Below are 25,518 nucleotides of genomic sequence, written 5' to 3'. Positions count from 1 at the left end.
TGCAAGAGTGTTCCCTTTTCTCCACACCCTCTCCAGCATTTATCGTTTCTAGATTTTTTGATGATGGCCCTTCCCCAGTTTTATAGATAGGAAACAGAAAAGAGCAGTGACTTGCCCAAGGTCATTCAGCTCATTCAGGGCAGAGTCCTCACACACCCTACCCACTCCCTTCCCAATTCTCTCCTTTGCTTTCTTTGTCTGAAGGGGCTGCAGGGTCCACAGGAGTGGCCATAACTCAAGCTCACTGAGCTCTTTAAGTTTCCATGGTCAAATAGGAGAACTAGTGGCTTATCCAGTCATTTCTCAGAGTGGTTTTTCTATTTTTTAAACTTTATTAGGGTGGTTTTATAAAATTATAATGAAGATGATTTTTCATTTGATTTAGCTTGGTTACTCCATCAGCTCTGGTCTCACTTCTCGATGGCTAGAACCTTAGCAATTGAGAATACTGCTTTCTCCAGGAGCCGCCTAAGAAAACAGCCTAAGGACATAGGCATAACAGTTTCTGCACCGCACCTTTCATTAGCTTAAGAAGAAATATATCTCTTTGGCCATAGTGAACCTTTCACATTTTGCAAAACATTTAACTCAAAGTTCTGATGGCCAGAGGATCATAGGTTTGAGTGGGGATATGGTTCTCAGGTTTCCATGGCAGCCATCAAGCATTCACTCTTTCTTCCTAAATGACAATGTGGCCTCAGAGTCCTTCTAAACACAGTGACCCCTATAGCTGCTCTCAGTTGGTGAGAGATGACAATAGACATGGTATCTAGTTGACAACTTGGCTAGTTGGCTTGAGTTGGAGCCAGCCAACTATATATTTAAATGGAGTCTGTCTGAGCTCAAAAAAATCACTGATATTATGTCATGGTTCTTAGTCAATCTGATGCACCCACCTACTATGTCTCTTTCTGACACATGTTACTGCTGGAAAAACCATAACAAAGTAGAGCTTTCAATTGTATGATGAAATGAATTGTATTTAGTAAAATAGTCATGTACAGGCTACCATGCTCCATGTAGTACTATGGTGTCCCAGTCAATCGTGGAGCACAGAACCTGGGAAGGTGTCTGTTGTGTCTTCTTCTAGTCTTCTGTTCTTGTAACAGAAACAGAAAATAAGAGATTGCACAGTAATCTTATACCTGACAAATGGGGAAACTGGGGAGATCTTTCAGAAAACATTTCCCTTGTATGCTTTTGTTCAGCAAAAGCAAGAGACATCAAGGCATTCCAAAAGGCAGATTCAGAACACCTTCAGAGAAGCAGCTATGTGGAGAACATGATGGGTTCATTTTTAGTTTGTTTTAGAAAAGCGGCTAAGTCTAGCAACTTATATTAAAGATGTGGATGTTCATTTGTTTATTCCCCAGAAGAACATTTATGCATTTTACAAATAAGATGGTGAATATGTTGGCATAGACGTTCTTTGTGTTTTTCCATTTCGCTTTTGTTTTCATAGAATTGGCAGTAAAACGTTATCCTTTTCTCTAGCAAATTCTGTATCCCTTTGCTGCTGGGTTAATTTTTTTTTTTTTCTTTCTCTTCTCTCTGCCCTGCTCCCTCAGCAGTGATCTGTCTTGGGTTGCTGACACAATGTTATTTTGATGAATGACTCTCTCATGTCCTTTTATTTTCTCCATTCTCTTCTTAAGTCCATTAACATTTTCATTTTAACCCTGTTTGTAAATCTGAGATTTGAAACTCTTGTGTTTTAAGCCTCCTTGGGACAAAATTGACCTCCAGATCGTTCTTCCAATCTCAAAAAGAACATTTATGTAAAATATCATTTAAATGGTTCTGAACACTTTTAGGAAAGGCTGACTATATATTTTGGCTCTGGCTCCAGTAGCCGCTAATGGTTTGTTATGATGTAATGGCTTTTCCAGTACATAATTATTGTTTGTTCAATTTCCTGGTAAAATAGACTATCTTGATACATATTCACCAAACAGTCCCCATGTCCAGCCTCTGTCACCTCAGGTTCTTCCCCTCTTCCTCTGAGGTTCTCCCTCCCCTGTGAACCCCTGCCAGTGGTCGTGTCAGTAAGAAATATTTAATTTGCAGATGAATTTTTAAAAATTTTAAAACAGGTTTTCTGTTAAAAAGGGACCCTATGAGGACATTTGAATCCAGTGCTGAATGGCAACACTCTTCTTAACCTATGCCCTTATTCTGCTCTGGTTTATGGTAATGCTTAATGAGAATTATGGTCGCTTTGAAGATTATTCTTGTGTGGAGGTAGAGTCTATAGAATAGAGAGGCCAACAGATTGAAGACTGAAGTGACATGAAAAAAATGTATTTACAGACAAATTTCATTATGAAAGTCCATGACTAGTCATAGGAACGTTCTCCTTAGTGTGTAGAATTTATAAAATGTGTACCTGGTGTCAAGATTTGATGGCTGAATTTGGGCATCAGCTGTGACCTCAATTGTATATTAGTTAGGAATTTTGTTCAGGTCAGACCAAATTGTAGTAGTGTAAGCAAGTTGGCTCTTTTTCTGACACACACACAAAAAACTAGTCAGAGGTAGGCAGGCCATGGAGCTATTATGGTAGGTCTACAAAATCATCAGAGACCCAGGTTCCTAATTGCTTTCTGCTCTACTATCATATGCAAATGGCCATCGTCCTTAAAGTCACAAAATTGCTGCTATAGCTCCAGCCATCAACTCTGAGTCTTGGGCAGAATGAAGCCAAAGGGCAAGGAACAAAGGGGCAAAAGGACCTTCCCAGGAATCTGACCCAGTGAATTCTGCTGAAATCTCTTTGACCATTCCTATCTATACAAGAATCCAGGGAAATATAGATTCTATTAATAAGGATGAAGGAGAGAATGGATATTGGGTAGACACATTGGAGTGTCAGCCTTACCTAACCATCTCATTAATCTTGCTTTTAAATTTCAGTCTTTATTTAGATGTCAACAGTTGTTCCCATTTGCTCACAGTTGAGAGGCAGCATGTGTCACAGCTAAGAGTATGCACTCTGGAGCCAGATTGTCTGTGTTTCAGTATCAGCTCAGCCCCTTACCAGATGTTTGACATCCACCTCCCTGTGCCTCCATTTTCTTTTCTGTAGAAATGGGGGTAATAGTAGTACCTATTTCATAGTATGCTGTGAGGATTAAGTAAGTTATACATACATAGCGCTTAGAACAATGCCTGGCAAATGTTAAGTGCTATGTAAATATTTGCTTTTATTATTACAAACCTTGTTCAAGTTGGGTCTCCTATGTGCTTATCTGTGTACTAGGTGCTTTCCATACATTGTCTTATGTTATACTCAAAACAACTTTGGCAGGTAGGTCCCCATTTTTCAGCTATGGAAATAGAGTTCAGTGACTCAACGAGGTCACAGTTAGTTTGTAGAATGGCCATCCCACACCACCAGACTGTTTGCCTGCTAAGCTTTGTCCCCTTAAGACCTGCTCTGTCCGATATGGCAGCTACTAGCTACCCATGACTGGTGAGCATTTGAAATGTCAGTCTGAACTGAAATGTGCTAAAATGAAAATACACACCAGGTGTTAAAAATCTAGCATGGAAAAGAAAGTGTGGGAAAAAATCTTATTTATAATTTTATGTTGATTACATGGAGACATAGTAATGTCTTAGACATTTTGAGCTAAATAAAATATATTAAAGTTACCTTCAGTGTTCTTTTTACTTGTTTTAATGTGGCTGCTAGAATTTTTTAGATTACATATGTGGCGCATGTTACACTCTTATTGGATAGTGGCGCTCTAGACCAAGCTGCCTCTCATTGATTTTATGTGCATATATTCCAAGGAATGTTCAAGACCGCTGTAAAGACAACTATAAAATGATTTCAGGGAGTGATGTGGTCACCTCTGCCCTCATTTCTTGGGTGCAGAGTTGCCCAGGATTCTTTGGATGCCGAACCTTTTAAGCCTCAGCCAAATAGCCCAGGAAAAGGGATGTGTCCTCAGATACTCAGGAGGATAATTACAAGGGAGAAGGCAGGGCAGAATAGAGAAAGCCTAACTGCACTCTTTAAAATAATTGTTCGCCAGACCTTTGCTGGGACTGGCCATTGACTGAGCCTTCACCAGCCTCTTATATGTTCCCTTTCCCCACACGCTCCCCCCACCGCCTGGCCTCCAGGCTACTCTGCTTCTGAACTGCGTGCCCGGGTCCTCCCTTTGGATAAATCACAGTGGCCACCACCAGCTCCGCTTCAGAGATCTGAGCAAGCGGCAGGGCGTCACCCTCCTGCTGCCACTGCCGCCCCTCTTCCTTTGTCCATTGCTCATTGACCTCGGCTTTGTGTCGGGGCCTCACACCCCAACAATGGCAGAGGATTGAAATGGGCTTCTCCACTCACTTGTCCTGCTGAGGAGTTTTACTTTGTTTTGCTTTAAGCATCATGGCCTTCTTCCTGCTCTAGGCTGTAGAATCAGAAACCATTAGTAACCAAAAAGCAGTAAAGTTTAGGGCTCTCTGTAATGTGTCCATTTTTGCTTTAGTCTCATCCTGTGTTCTCTGCTAGAGGGAGTTTATAGGAATCACGTAACCAGCTTTTTTTCCCCTCTCCCATTTAATTAAAATTGGTTTTCAAATCTGTGAGGAGCAGTAAAGCATTGTATTTTACCAGGCTCACAACATCTCTAGGCCTTGTTAATGGAGATGCACTATGCAAATCCAATAACTCATTTTGGCCCTGTCTACAACCAGTAGACAGCCCATTTGCACGCCTCATTTTTCCAAGTAGACTAATTGAGCGCTTCTAGGCTGGCCATGGGACCTACCCTAACAGCCTGGAGCCAGCCACTCATTGGGCAGTTTTATTCAAGCCAGTGGTAAATGAAGACACCGCCTAAAACCACTAAGCCCGAGATTAAACTCCCTACCATTTCCATGACTCACGTAGATGATGCAATTGTAGCATTTCAAACCAGTGCATGGAAAACAATGAAAGTATGGTATGTTTAAAAGGACAAGCGGGTCCTACAATATCTCAAGCACCGAGCTCTCCCTCACTGTTCCCCTTATTAAATACAGCACTGCAAGTTTGGATTTTGTGTTCCCAAAGAAATGGAGGTCCCCGTGACTGATGGATCCTGGGGAAGTTGGAGTCACTTTGGAACCTGCTCAAGAACATGTGGAGGGGGTATCAAAACAGCTGTTCGAGAGTGCAACAGACCAGAGTAAGTCCTGGAACTCGTCACTCTTATTATCGGGGTAGCAGGGGTGAAAAAATTCCTAAAGCGAATAATTTAGCTGGAGGCAAGTAAAGAGCTCTTTCCAAATTAGACAGTGGGTGGACATCTAGAGCTGCCCAGACCAATGTTATCTAAGCTCTATCTCTCTGTATTATTATTTTTCTCCTGTGACTCTTTATTATTAAAAGTTTTGTTTCTTAAATGGTAGATGCTTTGTGTTGGTTGGTCAACAATTTTGACAGGTATACTCACTGCCAGCCCCCCCGCCCAGAGCTTGGAATAGCACACTAATAAAGTGAACAAGGGGATTTTCATGAGGAAACAAAGAAATCAGACATTTCCTTCCAGATTGTAGATAAATATATCCTTTCCAGTTAGCTACTGAAATGCTGAAAAGGGCACACAGACCCCCAAGGCGGCATGAGTGGAACCCCAAGGGACCTGGAGCCCTAAGTCAGGATTTACTTTTGAATCAAAAGTAAAGTAGGGGGGCTTCCCTGGTGGCGCAGTGGTTGAGAGTCCGCCTGCCGATGCAGGGGACACGGGTTCGTGCCCCGGTCCGGGAAGATCCCACATGCTGTGGAGCAGATGGGCCTGTGAGCCATGGCCGCTGAGCCTGCGCGTCCGGAGCCTGTGCTCCGCAGCGGGAGAGGCCACAACAGTGAGAGGCCCACGTACTGCAAAAAAAAAAGTAAAGTAAACTGCTTTTCAGGATAATTCTCAGAATGTGACCATGAGTGTCTCTACCGGTAGAACCTTGTTGAAACTTACATTCTCAAATGAAGCCCACAGGCTTCTTTCCCAGCATCTTATCACGATAGACGTGTGTTTGGGGAGAGGCTATTTATAAGTGGATTTAAAAAGTTGCTATCTTCGGGCCTCCCTGGTGGCACAAGTGGTTGAGAGTCCGCCTGCCGATGCAGGGGATACGGGTTCGTGCCCCGGTCTGGGAGGATCCCATATGCCGCGGAGCGGCTGGGCCCGTGAGCCATGGCCGCTGAGCCTGCGCGTCCGGAGCCTGCGCGTCCGGAGCCTGTGCTCCGCAACGGGGGAGGCCACAACAGTGAGAGGCCCGCATACCGCAAAAAAAAAAAAAAAAAAAAAAAGTTGCTATCTTCATTATAAGTAATGACATCAAATTTTGTGTGGATGTAAGATGCATAAAGTTTAAAGGGATAGAAAATAATACATGATATTATTGCCATTGAACCTATGTAGCCCAAGAGGTCTTCCCAGATTCGTTTTTAGATGTGCAAACTCACAACCATTTTTAAGAACCAGCTGCGTTGGGGTTTTGTAAAAGGGTTTGGCTCAGCAGTACTCATTTATTTTTAACAGCCTACATTAAGGATAGTAGACTGGATTGTAGAGAGAAGCAAGCAGGTAGAGGAGCAAAGCAGGCTTGTGCAGTAGAGTAGGTTGTACTGTAGAGTACTGCAGACCAAGGGTGGGGTGCTTCCAATGTTTTATAAGAATATGAATTGTGTATACCAAAAAGGACATAGCTTTAGCCTGCTGTTGCAAGCCCTGGTCTAAATAAATAATCTGTATAGTCCAAATCACAGATGGTGATCAATTTATTTTAATTTATTTTTGTTCACAGTCCAACATTATTTCATATCCACGTAATATTAATCTCTAAGGACAAGTAAAGAGCTATAAGACATAGGCTCTGGTCTGTAAAAGTAACACTGTAGCTATGGATATAAACTAATACACGTTAGGTTAGATTTTTCCATAGTGTCTATACTTAGTATTAGTTTTTAAAATAATAATATAAATATAGTAGATGCTTTCAAAAAATTCAGATACAAAAGTATATCATATAAAAACTTAGTGCCATTATTATTCTTACCCCCAATACTCCCCCACAATAAATAACCACTAAAAAATCATTTGTTGTGTGTTATTTCAAACTTTTAAAAGAGATTATAGATGTAATATGTATTATATGAAATAAATATTACAAAATATAAAATAAGGGTCATCCTATATATATTGTTCCACAGCTTGCTTGTTAAAATCAATTATATATCCTAGCTGCTTGTACTGTTGAAGTTTCAAAATAAAACATTTTAAGCTAGCAACAGATATGAATTTTTTTAAAACTTAAAAACTCTTGGGTGGCTACATTGAACCAAATCGTGATTATTATAGTGAGCTATTATTATCATGATAGTGTGGATATTGCAAATAGTAAGTACTTTTAACATTTTGACTCAAGAATATTCCATTCAAAAGAAGTGGGGGGTTGCTTTTTGTTTTTTTAAATAGTCTTAGAATAATTCTAAAAGTAGTGTGGAAAGTGGAAAGAGATAAATCACTCCATAATTGGAATGGAGCAGACAAAGGAAATCACCCAGTGTAAAGATCTCAGCAGGAAAAGATCTTGAGCTTCAAAGTGAAGCAAAGATCCTCTCATTCAGAAGTTAGGAACCGATCATTAAAGACTTCAATTAGAGGTCCTTGTCCTGGCTGTTTGCTATGGGAGGTTTTAAAATAATACAATCCACCTAGTTGAGTGTCAGCACTGACATCATTTCATTAAAACTCCTCCAAGTTATTTGCACTTCGGGATGTCCCTGGGAACCAAGGAAGGAGTCTGCCTCTTAAAACCAAGGTTACGATGGCACTGAGGGAGTCAATTAGACAAGGGAAAGGGACACTGAAAAGGGAAAGTCAGGTCCAAATCAGTTAAAGAGCTTGTTCAGAGAAATTCGCAGAACAAATGGTTCATTATGTAGAATGTGGAAGTGGTTGCTGTCCTGATTCTCAGGAAGTTTCAGAGAATGCAGCCCCTCCCAGCCCCCCCATTGCTGGCAAAATGCTTTTCTCAGTTTGCGGAGCCCTTAGAATATAATGAAGATCTCCATTTTCAGAATCCAAGGTACACCTTTATTGAGAACACTGAGTTCTCATGTTTTCACTGTATTCATGTGATTCAAAAATGTATTTATTTAGCATCTGGATACTTTAAGCTATATTTTTAGGTTTTTTATTTTCCTTGAAAGCATGCAGGCTAAAAAAGAGAAGCAGCCTTGCCATGTGCATGCGATCATGCTGTACTTGATGAGCAAGCTTTAGAAAGCATATCCTTTCTAATTTCATATCCCAAACAAGTTGTTGGTCCCAACTGGCTCACCATCATGAGAATGGAGCCTTAATGTTTTATCTTTAAATGCTTTATTTTTTTAAAGCCATTTTTGACTGATGCCCTACATATAAGATAAGCATATGTTCTGGTTTGTAAGGATGGTCCCAGTTTACATCTGTTGTCCTGGAGAAGTTATTGATAGCTCCCCTTTCAATTCTCAAAGTGTGCTGAATTAAACAATTATATGGTCACCTGATCTATAAGAAATATGTAATAGAATAAAATTTAAAATCAGAATGACCAAAAACATAACTTGGAGTACCAAACAAGACAAAGTGTTGGAAATAGAAGATTCATTACCAGGCCATTGGCCCATATACTTGTTTTGTGCTCTAAATTTGGCTCTGAGCTTCCTGGTGGCTGGAACAAAATGGTTTATAGAATTGTTATAGTCCATCAAACTAAAAAATCACACGAGTTCTTTAGGAAAGGCAAAATATTTCCTTCTTTTCATGCTTCTCTTTTGCTTTTAAATTAGGAGATAGGTTAAATTAAAGAATAATAATAAACTCATAGATTTGAGAAAAGACAGGATTTGTGAACTAAATATTTCCCATTTAGGCTTTGAGCATAGCAGCTGCTTATGAAATCTTCCATAAAAGAGAATAAACATATGTTTGTTTCATGTAAGAAAACCAGTCTCTCATTTGGGTGTAAAGAATGGCAGCAAAGTTTTTTTGAGCGCTGAGTTGGATGAATTTACAGATGGTCCCCCACTTACAATGGTTAGACTTAAGATTTCTTTACAATGGTGCAAAAGCAATTCGCATTCAGTAGAAAGAGTGCTTCAAATTTTGCATTTTGATCTTTGGTCAGGCTAGTGATACACGGTCTTTGTCTTGTTTGGTACTCCAAGTTATGTTTTTCGTCATTCTGATTTTAAATTTTATTCTATTACATGTTTCTTATAGATCAGGTGACCACATAATTGTTTAATTCAGGACACTTTGAGAATTGAAAGGGGAGCTATCAATAACTTCTCCAGGACAACAGATGTAAACTGGGACCATCCTTACAAACCAGAACATATGCTTATCTTATATGTAGGGCATCAGTCAAAAATGGTTTTAAAAAAATAAAGCATTTAAAGATAAAACATTAAGGCTCCATTCTCATGATGGTGAGCCAGTTGGGACCAACAGCTTGTTTGGGATATGAAACTAGAAAGGATATGCTTTCTAAAGCTTGCTCATCAAGTACAGCATGATCCCATGCACATGGCAAGGCTGCTCTGTTGATGTTGGGCAGCGGTGGCCACTGCACCTCCCAGTCAGCCACACGATCATGAGGGTAAACAACTAATACACTTAGAACCATTCTGTACCCAGATAACCTTTCTGTTGTTTACTTTCAGTATAGTCTTCAATACATTATAAGAGACAGTCAATACTTTATTATAAAATAAGCATTGTGTTAGATGATTTTGCCCAACTGTAGGCTAACCTGAGTGTTTTGAGCATATTAAACATAGGCTAGGCCAAGCTAGGATGTCCAGTAGATTAAGTGCATTCAGTGAATTTTTGACTTAAGATATTTTCAAATTACAATGGGTTTAACAAGGCATAACCCCATCATAAGTCAAGAAGGATCTGTCTTTGGAAATATTGAGAATTGGTTGCTGTGGGAGAGCCATTAACTAATGAATGAATAGAGATATCCAGTCCCACAGACTGCCCCATTTGGCAGAATTATTAACGATCGGTAGTATGGCTCCCTGGCCCACCCCATCTAATCGTTGAATATTCTTTCAGCATTCTCCGTAATCGGTCATTAGACCCCTCTTAAAACCCTCCAAATGTAGAAAATACACTACCTTCTCAGGCCGCCTGTTGTATCATTAGAAATTTCTTCCTTGTGCTAACTGTAATTCATCGTAAGTAAACATAGATGTTGAGATTTCTTTTCAAACCCATTTGCAGACCAAAGTTTAGCTTTGCTTGAGAGTAGAATGCACCTGCCATGATCTTGGCAAAAACTCTTTCATAGCTTTGGCCATGCTACATCGTGAATTTTCTTTGTATGTATGATTCAGCTTGCCTATGCTGAATATAGTTACTTTCATAGTAATTAATCAGCAATTTCCTTAAGTCCTTTCCATCCCTATTCAACAAGCATTACTTTAAGAGGATCTTAATAGTTGGAAAATGTGATTAATATTATTTTTAAAGCTACATTTCCTATAATTTTCAGTATTTACCTATATGGGGAAAAAACTTCCATCCAGCTAAATTATTAAATTAAAACATGAATTTCTCCATGCTGAAACGTAAGTTCAGTTGTGTAAAGCCGTCCTCATTACACAGGACATGCAAATCAAGCAGAGATCCTGTTGTCTAGGATATTAAAAAAGCCATATATTTCTAAAGGACAAATTTATGCTTATTCATAAAGTATCATTTGCCTTTACATAAAAAGCAAATAAAGTCATAGAATCAGTTTTGAAATGGAAAGAGACCTGTCTCAAGAGAGTCAGCATGGGAGAGAGACCAGACTGTGGGCTTTGGGTCAGGGAGACCTGCCTTGGTCTCTCAGCCAGTATGTCTCACTTAACTGCATGTGACCTTGCCAGGTTACTTAACATTTCTGAACCCAGTTCAAGCAAGGGTTCAGAAACAAGGATGCTACTACCTACTGCACAGGATGGCTGTGCACAGTCAGTGACTGAAGTTGCAAAGTGACATGGTGCCCTGTACACTAGACTACTCAGGGGTCAGCAAACTTTTTCTGTAAAGGGTCAGATAATAAATATCTTCGTTTTAGTGGACCATAGGATGGCTGTCCTTGCTATTCAGCTTTGCTGATATAGTGAAAAACATGCGTAGATAATATGTATAGAGTGGGTGTAACTGTGTTCCAATAGAACTTTCATTTATGAACAGGGAAATTTGGATTTCATATAATTCTTGTGTCTCAAAATATTCTTTTTATTTATTTCTAAATTTTTTTAGAGTGTAAAAACTATTCTTATCTCACTGGCCATGTAAAAACAGGTAGTAGGCTGGATTTGGCCCACAGGCTGTAGTTTACAGACCCTTGTAATAGCTAAACATTTACTGTATGGCTGGCCTTGTTCAAGTGCTTTGAATCTATTAACCCATTAATCCTCACTCAGCCACTGAAGTAGATATTAGCATCATCTTTCTTTTACAGGTAGGGAAACTGAGGCTTAGCAACACTGAGCGATTTACCTACGATTGCACCATGGTTAAGAAGCAGAGCTGGGATTCAAATCCTGTTTCCAGAATCTGTATCTATAACCTTCGGCAATATTGCCTTTTACATGGAGTGTTTTCTGTGTGTTCTTTATTTTTTTAAATGTCATTTATAGAAATAAGTCACAAAATGCTCTTTGCCATTTGATAGTGGTCAAAGCAAGCAAAGGTGGATTCTGTTACCATGTGAATCAGGAAGCCACCTGCAAATGTTAACTCTTGGCTGCCCAAGGAGCTGCTGCTCTTGATCAATTTCAAGAGTCAGAAAAGACTTCATAAGAGAACCGAAAGAAAAAAAATCACTGAAAAAAATTTATTTTCAAAGGGAAAGAAATATGAGTTACTTTCAGGCAATAGGTAAATGATCTGATGGATCCACTATAGTTTGTTGGGACATTTAAAAAGATTCCACAGAGATCATTTCAATTTGAGAAAAAATTGAAGGGGTCTTCCTTGTAGAAGGAAAAACAGGTTTTACAGCGGTATGAGCCTGATTTGTTATTCATGTGTCATCAGTGATATTTTATGCATGAGACTGGGGTGCTTTGGTACTGAGAGAAGAACTTGGTATCCAGAAAACCAAGGCTGTATCTCTAAATGGCACCAAAACAGAAAAAGACAGGGCTCTGGAACATAGTTCCCAGAGAATGAAGCAGGAAGAGCACAGTGGGAGAACCTGGGAAGCTTGAATTCCAGTCCTGTCTCTGTTCTTTCATTAGCTGTGTTACCTTGGGCAAAGTCCTTAACTTCTCTGAACCTTCCATCCCTTGATATAAAAGTACCTCAGCTACCCTCCCCTTGGGCAAGATATGAGTGAATATGGGCGAGTCAAGCACACAAGGCAGATATAAATCATACAGGCCTAATGGGGAAATGATCAGATATAGGTACTGTTGGGTTTTGTGCCGTTTTGCATCCCTGGATGCAGTCTTCTTCATAGTAACAATGAATAGTTATGAGACTCCTTGCTGAGCGCCTCATTTATAACAAGCCTTTCAGGTGCACAGTATCATCTCTGTTTACATGTGCAGAATGAAGCTTACGGAGACCAGGTAACTTACACAAAGTTACCCAGCTTGTAACTGCAAAGCCCATGCTCTTACCTCCCTCTACAAATCTTTGGTGGATGGAACACGTTTATGACAGCATCATGGCCAGGCAGCCCTTCCTGAGACTCAGGCCCTCTGCAGTACCACTGAGACCTGCCTCACGGTGCACACATCATAGCTCAGATTTGGTACTCAAAAAACAAACTGCTGAATCAGATGGGGTTAGGTTGGGTTGTGCTGACGTAACATCACAGTCACTAACATTTTTAGGTATTTGCTGTGTGCACTCATTTTAGAGGAGAGGAAAACTGAAGCTATGGGAGGCTAGGAACTCTGTCTAAGGTCACACAGTGAGGGTAGCGCCAAGATAAGAAGCCAGATCCAACTCTAGAGCCTCACGGGCTCAGCTAGACTGCCCCTCATTCTGTATTTTATAGTCATGGATATATTTCCCTTCCCCAAGTCCTGTTTTAACAAAACAAAGCAAAAAAACAAAAAAAAACAAAAAACACTTCTTATGGTCCAAATTACTCTGAAAGATTCATTCTAAAGAGAAAAGGTAGAAATCTTTCAGTTGGAGAGGTGCCCTCAACTGTGGTACCTGTGGTATCCGAGTAGCTCTGGTATCTGAGCTGCTCCAGCCCTGGGCTGTGAGTGAGTCCAATTTCCTCTGATTCTGTGATCTTCCCATTTCTGTGATGCACTTGGCAAGCTGTTGACTGCCGGGAGACAGGTTGTTTAATATACTCTCTGGGACACATCTGGAAAATCCATGAACGGGGTTGCATGCTGAGATTAAATTTACATTGTGATGCTTTGCAAGGCGTCCTCCATACTCTTGTCACACAAAAGTTAATGAAACCTTTACACACTGTCTCCTGTTAAGTTAGTCAAAATATGAGCACATCTTATTCCATCTTATTTGTAAAACAAAGCAAAAACAATGGTCATGCAGGGAGAGAGAGGAAGAGAGAAGAGGGACAGAAATGAATGGAAATGGAGTGGTGCAAGTTTTAGGATGGTTGCCCATGAATGTACCATGATACGGAAGGTAGACAGGAGCATTCCAAGTACTCATTTGTACCTTTGACCTTCTATGTTTTTAAAACTGAAGGACTGTGTATGTTCACGGGAAGGAGGACACAGAATGGCCTAACAGACGCCAGGTTTTATGTTTCACACTTTAAGTTAGATGCTCTCCCATTTTATCCTCAAAACAGCCTTACCAGGTGGTGCCTTCCCATTCTACAAATGGAAGGGCTGAGGCTCAAGGACCTTCAGTGGCTGGCCCAAGGTTATACACTTAATGATGCTGAAGGCAGAGTGCAAACCCAGATTCCAGAGCCCTTGCCCTGGCCACTGTCACTGACCACTTCACATTTGTTTCCCTCAAAGACAGGAAGCCACATTGTAATACATGACACTATAATACATTAGAGAAATATATTATAATACAGTATGTGTGTCCTTTACATTATCAAGTAATGGGGAGAAATACATTATAATACAGCATGTGTGTTCTTTACCTTTTCTTAGGCCAAAAAATGGTGGGAAGTACTGTGTAGGGCGCAGAATGAAATTTAAGTCCTGCAACACGGAGCCATGTCCCAAGCAGAAGCGAGACTTCCGAGATGAACAGTGTGCTCACTTTGATGGAAAGCATTTCAACATCAATGGTCTGCTTCCGAACGTGCGCTGGGTCCCGAAGTACAGTGGGAGTAAGTGCATCTCGGGACGTGCTCGTGGCTGGCAGGCTGGCACGGGGTCCAGGCACAAAAGTCACGTTGCGTGGTGTTTCTCCTGTCTAGTTTTGATGAAGGACCGCTGCAAGCTGTTCTGCAGGGTGGCGGGGAACACGGCCTACTATCAGCTCCGTGACAGAGTGGTAGATGGAACTCCGTGTGGCCAGGACACCAATGACATCTGTGTCCAAGGCCTTTGCCGGGTGAGTCCCAGATGGCGATTTCTTCACTGTGCTGTCTTGCTGCCAAGCTGTGATGTGTGGCTTCCTGGATAGAATAGCAGCTGCTAGTATCTGTGCATTATCTCCAGGGCAGTGGTTCTCAAAGTGGGGCCCCCCAGACCAACATCACCACCTAATTCTTTTTTTTCTTTATGTTTTATTTTATTTTATTTATTTTTTTATTGAAGTATAGTTGATTTATAATGTTGTGTTAGTTCCAGGTGTACAGCAAAGTGATGCAGTTACATATGTGTGTGTGTTCTTTTTCAGATTATTTTCCCCTATAGGTTATTACAAAATATCAAGTATAGTTCCCTGTGCTATACAGTAGGTCCTTGTTGGTTATCTCTTTTCCATATAGTAGTGTGTATCTGTTAGTCCCAAACTCCTAATTTATCCCTCCCAGCACCACCTGATTCTGATGCATGCCAGAGTTTGAGAACCACTGCCCTAGATTTTTCTGACACTCTCTGTGGGAGTCTGAAAAAAAACCTCCCTGTGAAGATTTATTATAATTGACACACATACACACTTCTTTACGATAACCACAGTGCATAAGGTTAAACCCAAAAGCTTCCTGACAGTGAGTTTTGTAGATTGAATAGCTGTGCTCCAAAAGATGTTATGAGGAAGAGCCGGCCTCACTCAGATTTCTGATTTGAAGCAGAAAAACTTTTTCCAAAGACATACAGGCAAATTATTCTTGGGAGGGAAATCGAGACCCTTCTGGCAGATGGTAAAGCATCAGAGTGCTGATTTCTTGAGGGCTTGGTACCATTTCCCTGCTCTCACCAGTCAGAAGTCATCCCTCGCAGCCAGGCTCTGAGATGATGTATCTGTTCCTTGCATGGAGTCCAGGGCACATTGGAGCTCCTCATTGATAGGATTTGATTGAAGAGCCCCTATGAGCTTCACCTGCCTCCTGACCCACAGCTACAGTGTGGACTTCCTTTTCAGTCCATGCGCTACAGCAAAACATTGAGTGTCTCCTCAAAGACTAGTTCATTCAAAGGAACAAAATAGTTGAGGATGTGAACTCTGTCCTCCTGGTCTTCTGGTGATTGCCGGTGTCCTTTTCAGACCCCAGTCTACACTGCTGCATTGCATTAAGATGTGAAGAAATTAAAGAGGGTGCTTAGGGCCTGAGGCCTCAACCTGGCAGCCTGCAGTCATGCTTTGTCCTCCATTCATAGCCTGTATTTAAACATAGGGGATTTCACATAAAATCAAATTTTCCAGTTCCTTTTGAAAAATTGGGATACGTCAACACTGGGCTCCAATTTCTGCATATGGCAGCAGTAGCCTGCAGTGGACAGCGGCTGCTCCCTTAAGATGGGCTCTGAGCTCTTTAATGGGATACAGTCCTCAACCTCTCTGGTTTTTTTTTTCATTCCTGAGCTATTTTTCTCATTTACTTTACTTGTGGACTAGTGCTTCTCTAACTTTAATCTGTAGACGAAGCACTTAAGGGTCTTATTAGCATGCCGGAAAATCTACTCTGACTTAGTACATCTGGGTGGGGCCTAAGATTCTGCATCCCCAGCATCATTGGGGATGCCCATGGCTGCTGGTCCAAGGACCACATTTTCCCACAGCAAGGCTAAAGACAATTTGAGTTCCCAACCCTTGAAAGTTTAAAGAGACTTAAAAGTTCTTGTCATTTTGAATGCACCTCATTCAAAGAAACACATTACTTATCATTTTATAATCTCTCTAATACTTACCATGTATTTCAACTGTTTTCTTTTTAAAAGCAAGCTGGATGCGATCATGTTTTAAACTCAAAAGCCCGGAGAGATAAATGTGGGGTTTGTGGTGGCGATAATTCTTCATGCAAAACAGTGGCAGGAACATTTAATACAGTACATTATGGTAAGAATTTGTTCCTAAGAACCATGAGAAGGAAAATAGTCAAAGTGTAAACATTGTTAACCACGTGTAATATGTAAAAGTATTCATGTCAAGTGTAAAAATCAGTCTTGATAAGGTACATTACCCATCTGGCTATAAGGCACCTAATAGTGAGAATTATATTGTATTCCTTTGTTGCCACCTTTTACACCATGCTTAGAGAAAATGAACCAATCTGTGGAATGCTCAATTTCTGCTCACTTCTTTTCAGGTTACAATATTGTGGTCCGAATTCCAGCTGGTGCTACCAATATCGATGTGCGGCAGCACAGTTTCTCAGGGAAATCAGAGGATGATAACTACTTAGGTGAGATGGGTGCCCCCTGCCGTTTGCAGGAATTCTGGTTCTCTGGAGCAGTTGGCAGAGGCTACTTCCTTTCCCCTATAGCAGGTGGACAGCTTTCAGATGTCATGTATTTTCATAAAAGAAAGAAGTTGATCTTGAAACTCATTATTTTATTTCTCCCTTGTACATTATACCCTCAGCCTATTGATTTAAGAGTTGTGTAGTTATAGTAGTCAATATCAAGGAATAGACTCTGGATCTTAGAAAATAGGCCCCAGATCAATTTTTTTCTTTTTTTTTTAACATCTTTATTGGAGTATAATTGCTTTACAATGGTGTGTTAGTTTCTGCTATATAACAGGGTGAATCAGCTATACATATACATATATCCCCATATATCCCCAAATCAAATTTTGAAAGTATTTGCCTTGTAAGTTTAGCCTAAAATCATTGCTCTTTTTGAGTCTTTCAAAAAAAAAAAAAAAACCTTTCCTTTGGGTAACTGACATGCCAGTGTTTTAGTAGAGGTGTTAGTTGACTTAACCAATAGCAGACCACGGGTGGACTTATTCAACATTTCATTATTCCTGATCATTCCAAAAGGTTCTATACTGGCAATGTGTTTCTTATGTCATTGCTAACATGGCCCATCTTGTTATTTCACAGTTTCTTCATCTTTCTCTCACCATGGCCAAGCACATGATTAATTCATATCTATTCCTATTTTCAAACTACAGCTCACCAACAACCCTGGGTTTACTTTCAACTGTTTGCTCAGCCCAGTCTCACTTCAGATTATCATTCTGTAAACTTCCATAAGTGATTAGGAAATTCACCCAATTATTTTTCATTAAAGAAAGGACATGGGGACTGGGGTAATGACAGAAAGGGATTCAGCTAGTCGCCTTGCACAACCAGACTCTTCTTAGCTCTGAAAAGCAGCACAAGTAGCACTCAGATCTAGAAGAAATCAGGGCAGTCTTGCTGGGCAGTCAGTTTTTAAAAGAAATGAATGGACTTTTTATAATGTCCAGGCAGGGACTCCATGCATCTGGATACCACCTCTGCAGAGGCTTAGTCCAAACATCTGGACATATTGAGTTAGAAATGAGAATTTGTTGGATTGAATTAGAACCCGTATCTATATTTTGGAATGTCTGCATGAAATCGTTTACAGATAAGCAATGATCCTTTAGCCAAGCGTGCTAATTAAATATAACATTTACACATGCCTCTGTTGTAGCATTTTCTGCAATGTCTCATCATTCATTCAGCCAGCCACTTATTTAATATGTGCCAGGCCCTATTCTAGGCACAATGAACAAAACAGAACAAAAACATTAAAAAAAAAATTTCTGTCTTCTTAGAACTTTTTAGTGGAAGGAGATAGACAATAAACAGGTAATAGAAGGTAATAAGTAAAATTAGAAAACAGAGCAGCATAAAGAAAATTGGGATACTGAGAGTGGGCAGGAACAGTGGAGTTGAAATGCTTGAATTGTAGCGAGAGACAATGGCTGTCTAGGGGAAGAGCATTATAATAATTCCAAATTATTTTTGGGGAATCCCACATTTCTCCTTCAACCACTGTGCACAATGGGTCAAGCATTTTTCTTCGTGGACTGGATTATAAATTAGAACCTGTGACTGCTGTGGCCTTACTACTTCCTAATTAAATCCAGCAGCATTGCATGCAGCCTCCTTTATTGGTTAATTTCCTGAGAGCCAAACACCATGTTGAGCTATTCTTCTTCTCATCGAAAAGGAGAAGGATTCTCCACTGTTATTCTCCTTCTTGGAAAAATAATCTCCTTCCAAGCAGTGGCCTCAGTTCAATTCAACTTCATCAACCAGGTCAGGTGCCTGAATTGGGGAGGGCCTTCTGATATCCTTTTATTTCTCACTAGAGGTTTCTTGATCTCCTTGTAAAGAATGAAAGCAAAATTAAAGAAGATTTGTCATCTGGGACAGACAGTCTGAGGTAGTCATGGCTCTTTAATGGAATATTATGGGAAAGTTACCTGTTGGCCAAAGAACGTCTCTCTGGAAACAAATGAAAAGTCCAAGCAAAGATGGCGAGTCACAGTTCACCGAGCATGAAGGTCAAGACCTTAGAGCCTTTGAACCTTACAGTGGTTTCTTAACAAGTTAGGAGGAATATGATGTTGTCATCAAATATGCCGTGTGTAAATGTTTACTCTTGGCTTGAAGGAAGGCGCAGCAAATGCTCTAAGAAGATTTTAAAGCCCCCAGTTGAGTCTTGCTGGAGGCCAGTCCTAGCTGTTCGGTTGCTAAGCGATCATCTGTATACCTCACTTTTTTTTTTCAAGGTCAGTCAAGCCATACTCTTTTCACATGTGTTGGTGAAGGAGCAGTTTCCAGGAGAGAGGGCCTTTGTAGCAACCCAGCTCTGATGGGTGAAATGGGGGGGAAACCAACCCAGGAAATTAGCTCCCTAATCGCATTAGTGGGAGGTTGGGCAGTAGACTGTTGTTTTCAGGAAACTATTTGTTTCACAAGGTACCGAAGCAGAAAGTCTCAATGTCAAAGGTCATCCTTTCAGCATAGACCCCTCCCTCCTGTTGGGTTAGAGCCAAGTTGCACCCAGTGCTACCATGTTCGTGTTTCTCTAGGAGAAAAAGGAGCCATTTCCATGGTGCTTATTTGTCTCCAGGACACTTAGCCCTTGATGAATGGTGGCAGTGGGAAGACAGCAGTCGATTCAGTTCAAGATAAAGCAGGAACTCCATTTCACCCGATGACTCCTATCTCCTTTCCTACTCACCATCTAATGGGATAAGGAGCATGCAGTGAAGGGTGAAATGCCCCCAGGTCAGCATGAGCATGAGAGGAAGCCTGGAGACATTGGAAAGGAGCCCCAGAATTAACATAGGATAGATGACTGTTCTTTGGATACAGCCAGAACTGGATTATCGCTTAATTTACAGAACTGGCCTTGTGACATCTCATTTCCCCCCTTTTAGTGAAACATCAGCTGAGTAGCTAGCATGCGACTTCACTTGAAAGAACTGGGTGATTTTTCTGGCAGCACATCCTGCCACCGCCATGTAAGTGACCCACGTTAGGAGGCAGCCTCAGGAGGCCTGAGGGGCCACAGAAACAGCCTTGTCTCCAACCAGTGACCCACTGAAACTCTTACATCTTGCATGGCTGGTGGGTCTCACGCTACAGGAGCTGCAGGGGAGATGAGGTTGTCAGAGGTTCACACTGACGGGGAAACAGTTTTCTGTCTGGAAGCTCTCTGTTCTCCTTGTCACGAATGTCAGGTTCCATCAATCACTTGTTCTTTTGACATCGTTGACTGAGCACCTACTATGGACTGGGATCTTTCTTAGGCTTAGAAAAGTGCATTTTTGAATGTTAGCTTTACTTAAAGAGGCTCATGCAGTCTAGCAGAACAAATATCTTAAATTTTTAAAAATCTGTAGCTAAACATATTTGCTTTCAATTTGTACATAAGATAAAGAACGCCTGAATTCATTCACTCATTTCATGGATATGTGTTGACCTTCTTCTTAGAAAACTTTAGTGGTTAACAGGCTCTGGAGACACACTTCCATGATTAGAAGTCACCTGGCCTCAGAAAATATTTTAATAATGTTTAAGTCATGCTTTTCTTATCCATTAATTAAGCAAGTATAAAAGTGTGATGAGGAGACAATGCATTTGAAGGCATTTTGACCTGCCAGCTACCAAATCCTATATGCACTCTCCTGTTTAATGTTTGTAACAATTCTATAAGAAATCCATTATACAGAGGACGAAACTGAGGCTTAGAGAGGTTGAATAACTTACCCAAGGTCACATGAACAGAAAATGGGAAAAGAGTTAAAATCCTTATTGGTCTGACCTCAGACCCTGTACCCTTAACCACTTCACTTTACTACCTCCATATAGAAAAATGTGTAGCTGACCTGGGGATGAACATGACTGGGAGTTGAGGTTTATTGGCGGGAGTGAATGGTGAGGTTGGAAGAATAGGTCATGATAAGATTTGTAAAGATACAGGAAGGCAATACTAAGGAGTTTGAGCTGCGTTCTGTTGGTAGTAGGGACGATCAAAGGATTTTGGATCAAGAAGAAGCAGCCAAGATCTTGGATTTCCTATTTTAAAAGATTATCTTTTTAAAAGCTTTTTTTCCTGTGTCACCACTTTCTTCCCAACCATTTCAAATGAAGGCATCTTACTTTTACCTCAGGGCCAAGATGGGGCTTATAAAGGAGGAATGCTGGTAGATGAAGTGCAGGTTTAGGGATCAAATTTGATGCAATTAATTCCTGATGCTGCGAAGAGCAGTCCTTGCATCAGTATAGTGCCCAGCTGGGTGAACTCTGCGAGGTTCCCATGTCCTCGAAAACAGGGCCAGTACTGCTACTGAGCCACAGGGAATATTCAGAGCTTCATTGAAGCCTTCATTAATTTCCACATAAGGGTATGATACTACTTTCCGTGAATCCTCTCAACCTCTTCTACATATGCATTGCTTCTGGTCTACTTCTGGTGGAAGACAGTCCGTCACCTGCATCAGTGAAGGGCAGGTTAGGATCTGGCAGACGCCTAAGATAACTTGCCCCCCCCCATCCCACAACCAAGACAGATGTCATTAATGATGCTGAGACACGATGCTGTCAGGGAATCCTGTTCTGCGTAGTTTCTTGAATGGCTAGTACCAAATGATTGACATTTGTGTCTGGGAGGACACCCGTTTGCCAACCCTGGGTCAAATTTCCGCATTCCTTTTATTCACCTAAATACATGGCCTGTGCATTTCAAGGGATCCCTCGCTGCCAAGATTTGCTAATCGTGCACAACTTACGGAAGGTAACTGGCCTCTTTCTAGTATTTTGTTCAGGGCTCAAACGTTTAATAGCTCTGCTTTCTTGAGTACCTGCTACATGTCAAGCTCAAAACATGGGAGAATTCATTATTCAAAGAGCAGTAGTACTGAAAAAAAAAAGGCACTTAAAATAAAACCAAACTTTTATAGTAAATACTAGGGGGAAGGTATGATTGGGATATGATTTGATTTGATCATGATATGATTGGGATTTTAGCTTGAGAAATTAATCAAAAAGTATGAAAATAAATTTTATTTTTTCTTATATTCAACAAAATTGTATTTTGATTTTAATCATGCCCAGATTTTTAGAATGGAGAATAAGCAATTAATAAATATTTTTCCCTAAGTTTTCCAGTCAAGTCATGTGATAGAGTGGTACATTCTTTGCTTAAAGTTTGAATTTGACAGTAAAAGCTGAAAACGAGTGATTTTTAAAAAAGCTTCGTGAGGTTTTTATTCACTTTCCCAATAGTCTCTCTTGACACTTGGATGAGTAAATTATTCCTTCTGAAGCAGCTGTCATCTCATCTTCTTTGTCCATTTTTATTTCCTTTTCTTAAATGTCTAACTGGTCTAACTCTGTCATGTTCTCAGTTGGCCAGTGTTTTGGCACTTGACTCAAGCTGTTCTCTAACATTACTTGTTCAGCTTCACTGATTGTTGCATCTTTTGCAAGATTCACAGTGGATTCATTCATTCTTCTCCAAAAAAACTATTTTTTGAGCATCTGCCATGTGTTCTTTCAGAAGCTGAGATATAGCTGTGAATAAAACAGTCCAAAAATCCTTGCTTACATTCCTGTTTGGGGAGAGAGAGCATAAACAAAGTGATATGGAGAAAAATTAAGGTGGGAAATGGGTTAGGAAGTACGGAATCTATGCTGCCAATGGGAGGAGCTTGCAGTTTTAAAAACAATGATCCAGGTAGGTTTTACCATGTAACAAATTATCTCAAGATCTAGTGGCTTACAACAAGAAGTATATACAGTATCCCAGTTTCTGTGTGTCAGGAATCTAGGAGCAGCATAGCTGGGTGTTTCAGGCTTGAGGTCTCTCCTGAAGTGGCTGTGAAGACTTTAGTTAGGGCTGTGATCCTGTCCGAAAGCTTGACTGGGGCCAGCAGATCCACTTACCAGATGCCTCACGTAGATGCTATTGGCAGTAGGCTTTGGTTCCTCAGTGCTTTTTGCAAGACGCCTCTCAGTGAGGCTGCTTGAGTATCCTCACAACATGGCAGCTGACTTCTCTCCCAAAGCCAGAGATTCAAGGAAGAGCAAGGTGGAGCCCTAATGCCTTTGACCTGGCCTTGGAAGTCACAGTATCCTAGTGATTACACCAGTGCTACTATTATCACATCAGTGCCACTCAGTGTGGTAGGGAACAACACAGGTGTGACTGTCAAAAGGCAAGGATTGTTGGGGCCATGTTGGAGGCTGACTACCTCAGTGGGCCTCGTCAAGGAAGTGATATTTGAGCATCATACTGGCTATGGATTTCTACATTTCAACATCTGTCTAAGCAGAGAAAACTAACAAAGATTCAGTAGGTTCAGCTAATTCTCATATGAAGTAGAAAGGGTTATTTGCGTGGGAGCCAATTTTGTAAGTGTTCATTTTATTAATACGTATTTTTAAATCATAAAACTTTTTTCCTTTTTTTAAATTGGGGTAATGTTGGTTTATAACATTATATAAGTTTCACATGTACAGCATTATATTTCTGCTGCTGTATATACTACAGCTTGCTCACCACGAAAAATTTAGTCTCCATCCATCACCATCCAGTTGATCTCCTTTACCCTTTTTGCCCCCCGCCCCACCCCTTCTCCTCTGGTAACCACAGCTTATTGCTTCCATCTGTAATCCTGTGTTTGCGGGGCTTGTATCACAAACCCCAGGCTAATTAGCATGCTTGTATTATATTTCTAATTTTCAAGGGCACCATGAAGGGGAGGTGTTTTATCTCCACTTAAGAGATAAAGAGATCAAGACCAAGAGGAGGAAAGTGATGTCCCAAGGCCACATAGTTGGCAAGTGGCAAAGTTCGGATTTGAGCCTGTGCGTGTCTGGCTGAAAAGTTTACATACTTCACACTCTGACTCTCTACCTATCAAAGTATGATTTCAAGTGACAGCAAATCAGTGAATTCTCTTTTCTCATCTTTAGCTTTATCAAGCAGTAAAGGTGAATTCTTGCTAAATGGAGACTTTGTTGTCACAATGTCCAAAAGGGAAATCCGGGTTGGGAATGCCGTGATAGAGTACAGTGGGTCCGACAATGTTGTGGAAAGAATCAACTCCACAGATCGCATTGAACAAGAACTTTTGCTTCAGGTAAAAACTTGGCAATGAGCCCATGCCCATTTTCTAACTCCAAGAATCACCAGGCCCATACACATCCTCTCCATTTTGTCTGCACATCCCAGGTGTTGTCCGTGGGAAAGTTATACAACCCTGATGTGCGCTATTCTTTCAATATTCCAATTGAAGACAAACCCCAGCAGTTTTACTGGAACAGTCATGGACCCTGGCAAGCATGCAGCAAACCCTGCCAAGGTATCTACTTTTAGGTTGAGTTTGGGGGATTCAAGATGTTTTTTATTTTTTTGGAAGCAGCCAAATACATGCAATCTATAAACCTTTCTATCTGCATGCATTTTCTAATCTTTCTCTGCATCTATCTGGTCACTTTGGGCTGGCAAGTTGAGCTGTTTAAGGGATTCAGGATATGCTAGGTTTCCTCATTATGTGGGAAGCCAAGCAAAATCAGCTCTGCCAAACTGATTTTCCAGAGACATAGATTTAGTAGTCATATTATGTAATTTATCTTGTTTCCTTTTGTCTACAGTATGAGTTGTCAAACTACAGCCAGTGGGCTGAATCCAGCCCACTTCCTGCTTTTATAAATAAAGTGTTATTGAAACACGGCCACACCAATTTTTTACATTTAAAAGCGGCTGCTTTTGCCCTATAACAAGAGTTTAGTAGTTGCGACTAACTACTTTTGTGGGTCATGTGGCCCACAAAACCAAAAATATTGACTATCTAACCCTTTACAGAAAATGTTTGCCAGTCCCTGGTCTAAATAGTTTATGGAATAGGCTACTTTGTCTGAATAATTTTTTTCCTCCTTGCTTAGGGGAGCGGAAACGAAAACCTGTTTGTACCAGGGAATCTGATCAGCTTACAGTTTCTGATCAAAGATGTGATCGGCTGCCCCAGCCAGCACCCATTACTGAACCCTGCGGCACAGACTGTGACCTGAGGTGAGGCCAGTGTTTCCTCATGGTCTTTAGTACTGAGTTGTGAGGGTTTTGTAGGAGGTCTCTGCATGTGAGAAGCAGGTGTGGTTGTTAGTCTTTAGACCCCCTTCCTTGTGTTTCAGTGAAATAAGCTTTAGCCAATTTTCCATCCCTCTGAAACAGATTATCTAAGACCTAGACCTGCAGATTTCTTGTTCTTCTCCTGAGAATTAGAAACAAGTACTAGAGTATGGCACTTGCCAAAAAAAGTTCTCATTTGACCCTCACAACTCGCTGCATAGGTATTATTATGAGGGGGTTACATCAAACGCAAAAGTTTGTTTTGAAAGGCAACAGAAAAGAGGTAACCTCATCCATCAAGGTACCCGTAATGCTCTGTATCCACCCAGAGTGTTTATCACCCAGTATGAGAACTTTTACATACGTGAAAGTTCCAACGCACTAATGTAGAGTTATGGAGGGAACTAGAAGAAAATTTATATAGAGATATCTAGATATGCAAACAGTTCTATATTTAAGAAAAGTATGAAATCTGAGGCAAGAAATGGTGAGTGAATAGAGAATTATCAAGCTTTTCCATTTCTCTTGGTGAAAAGGAATAACTCTGAGGAGTTTTCTGCTCCATGTCTGTT

The 25,518-nt window shown here is 40.7% G+C and overlaps 1 protein-coding gene across 6 annotated transcripts in view; it reads left to right on the top strand.

Moving 5' to 3' along the window:
- Positions 1 to 25,518, top strand: part of ADAMTS9 (ADAM metallopeptidase with thrombospondin type 1 motif 9) — a 171,761-nt gene that overhangs the window by 42,964 nt on the left and 103,279 nt on the right. For all 6 annotated transcript variants that reach the window (XM_060109127.1, XM_060109130.1, XM_060109131.1 and 3 more), the window contains exons 12-19: positions 5,029 to 5,174; positions 14,141 to 14,322; positions 14,413 to 14,549; positions 16,322 to 16,439; positions 16,690 to 16,785; positions 23,791 to 23,957; positions 24,050 to 24,179; positions 24,763 to 24,889. In XM_060109127.1, the coding sequence (XP_059965110.1) occupies positions 5,029 to 5,174; positions 14,141 to 14,322; positions 14,413 to 14,549; positions 16,322 to 16,439; positions 16,690 to 16,785; positions 23,791 to 23,957; positions 24,050 to 24,179; positions 24,763 to 24,889 (1,103 nt within the window). The remainder of the gene's footprint in view (positions 1 to 5,028; positions 5,175 to 14,140; positions 14,323 to 14,412; positions 14,550 to 16,321; positions 16,440 to 16,689; positions 16,786 to 23,790; positions 23,958 to 24,049; positions 24,180 to 24,762; positions 24,890 to 25,518) is intronic.

This window comes from Mesoplodon densirostris, chromosome 10 (genome assembly GCF_025265405.1).
Source record: "Mesoplodon densirostris isolate mMesDen1 chromosome 10, mMesDen1 primary haplotype, whole genome shotgun sequence".
Classification (NCBI taxonomy): Eukaryota; Metazoa; Chordata; class Mammalia; order Artiodactyla; family Ziphiidae; genus Mesoplodon; species Mesoplodon densirostris.
This window is presented reverse-complemented; position numbering and strand designations above follow the sequence as displayed.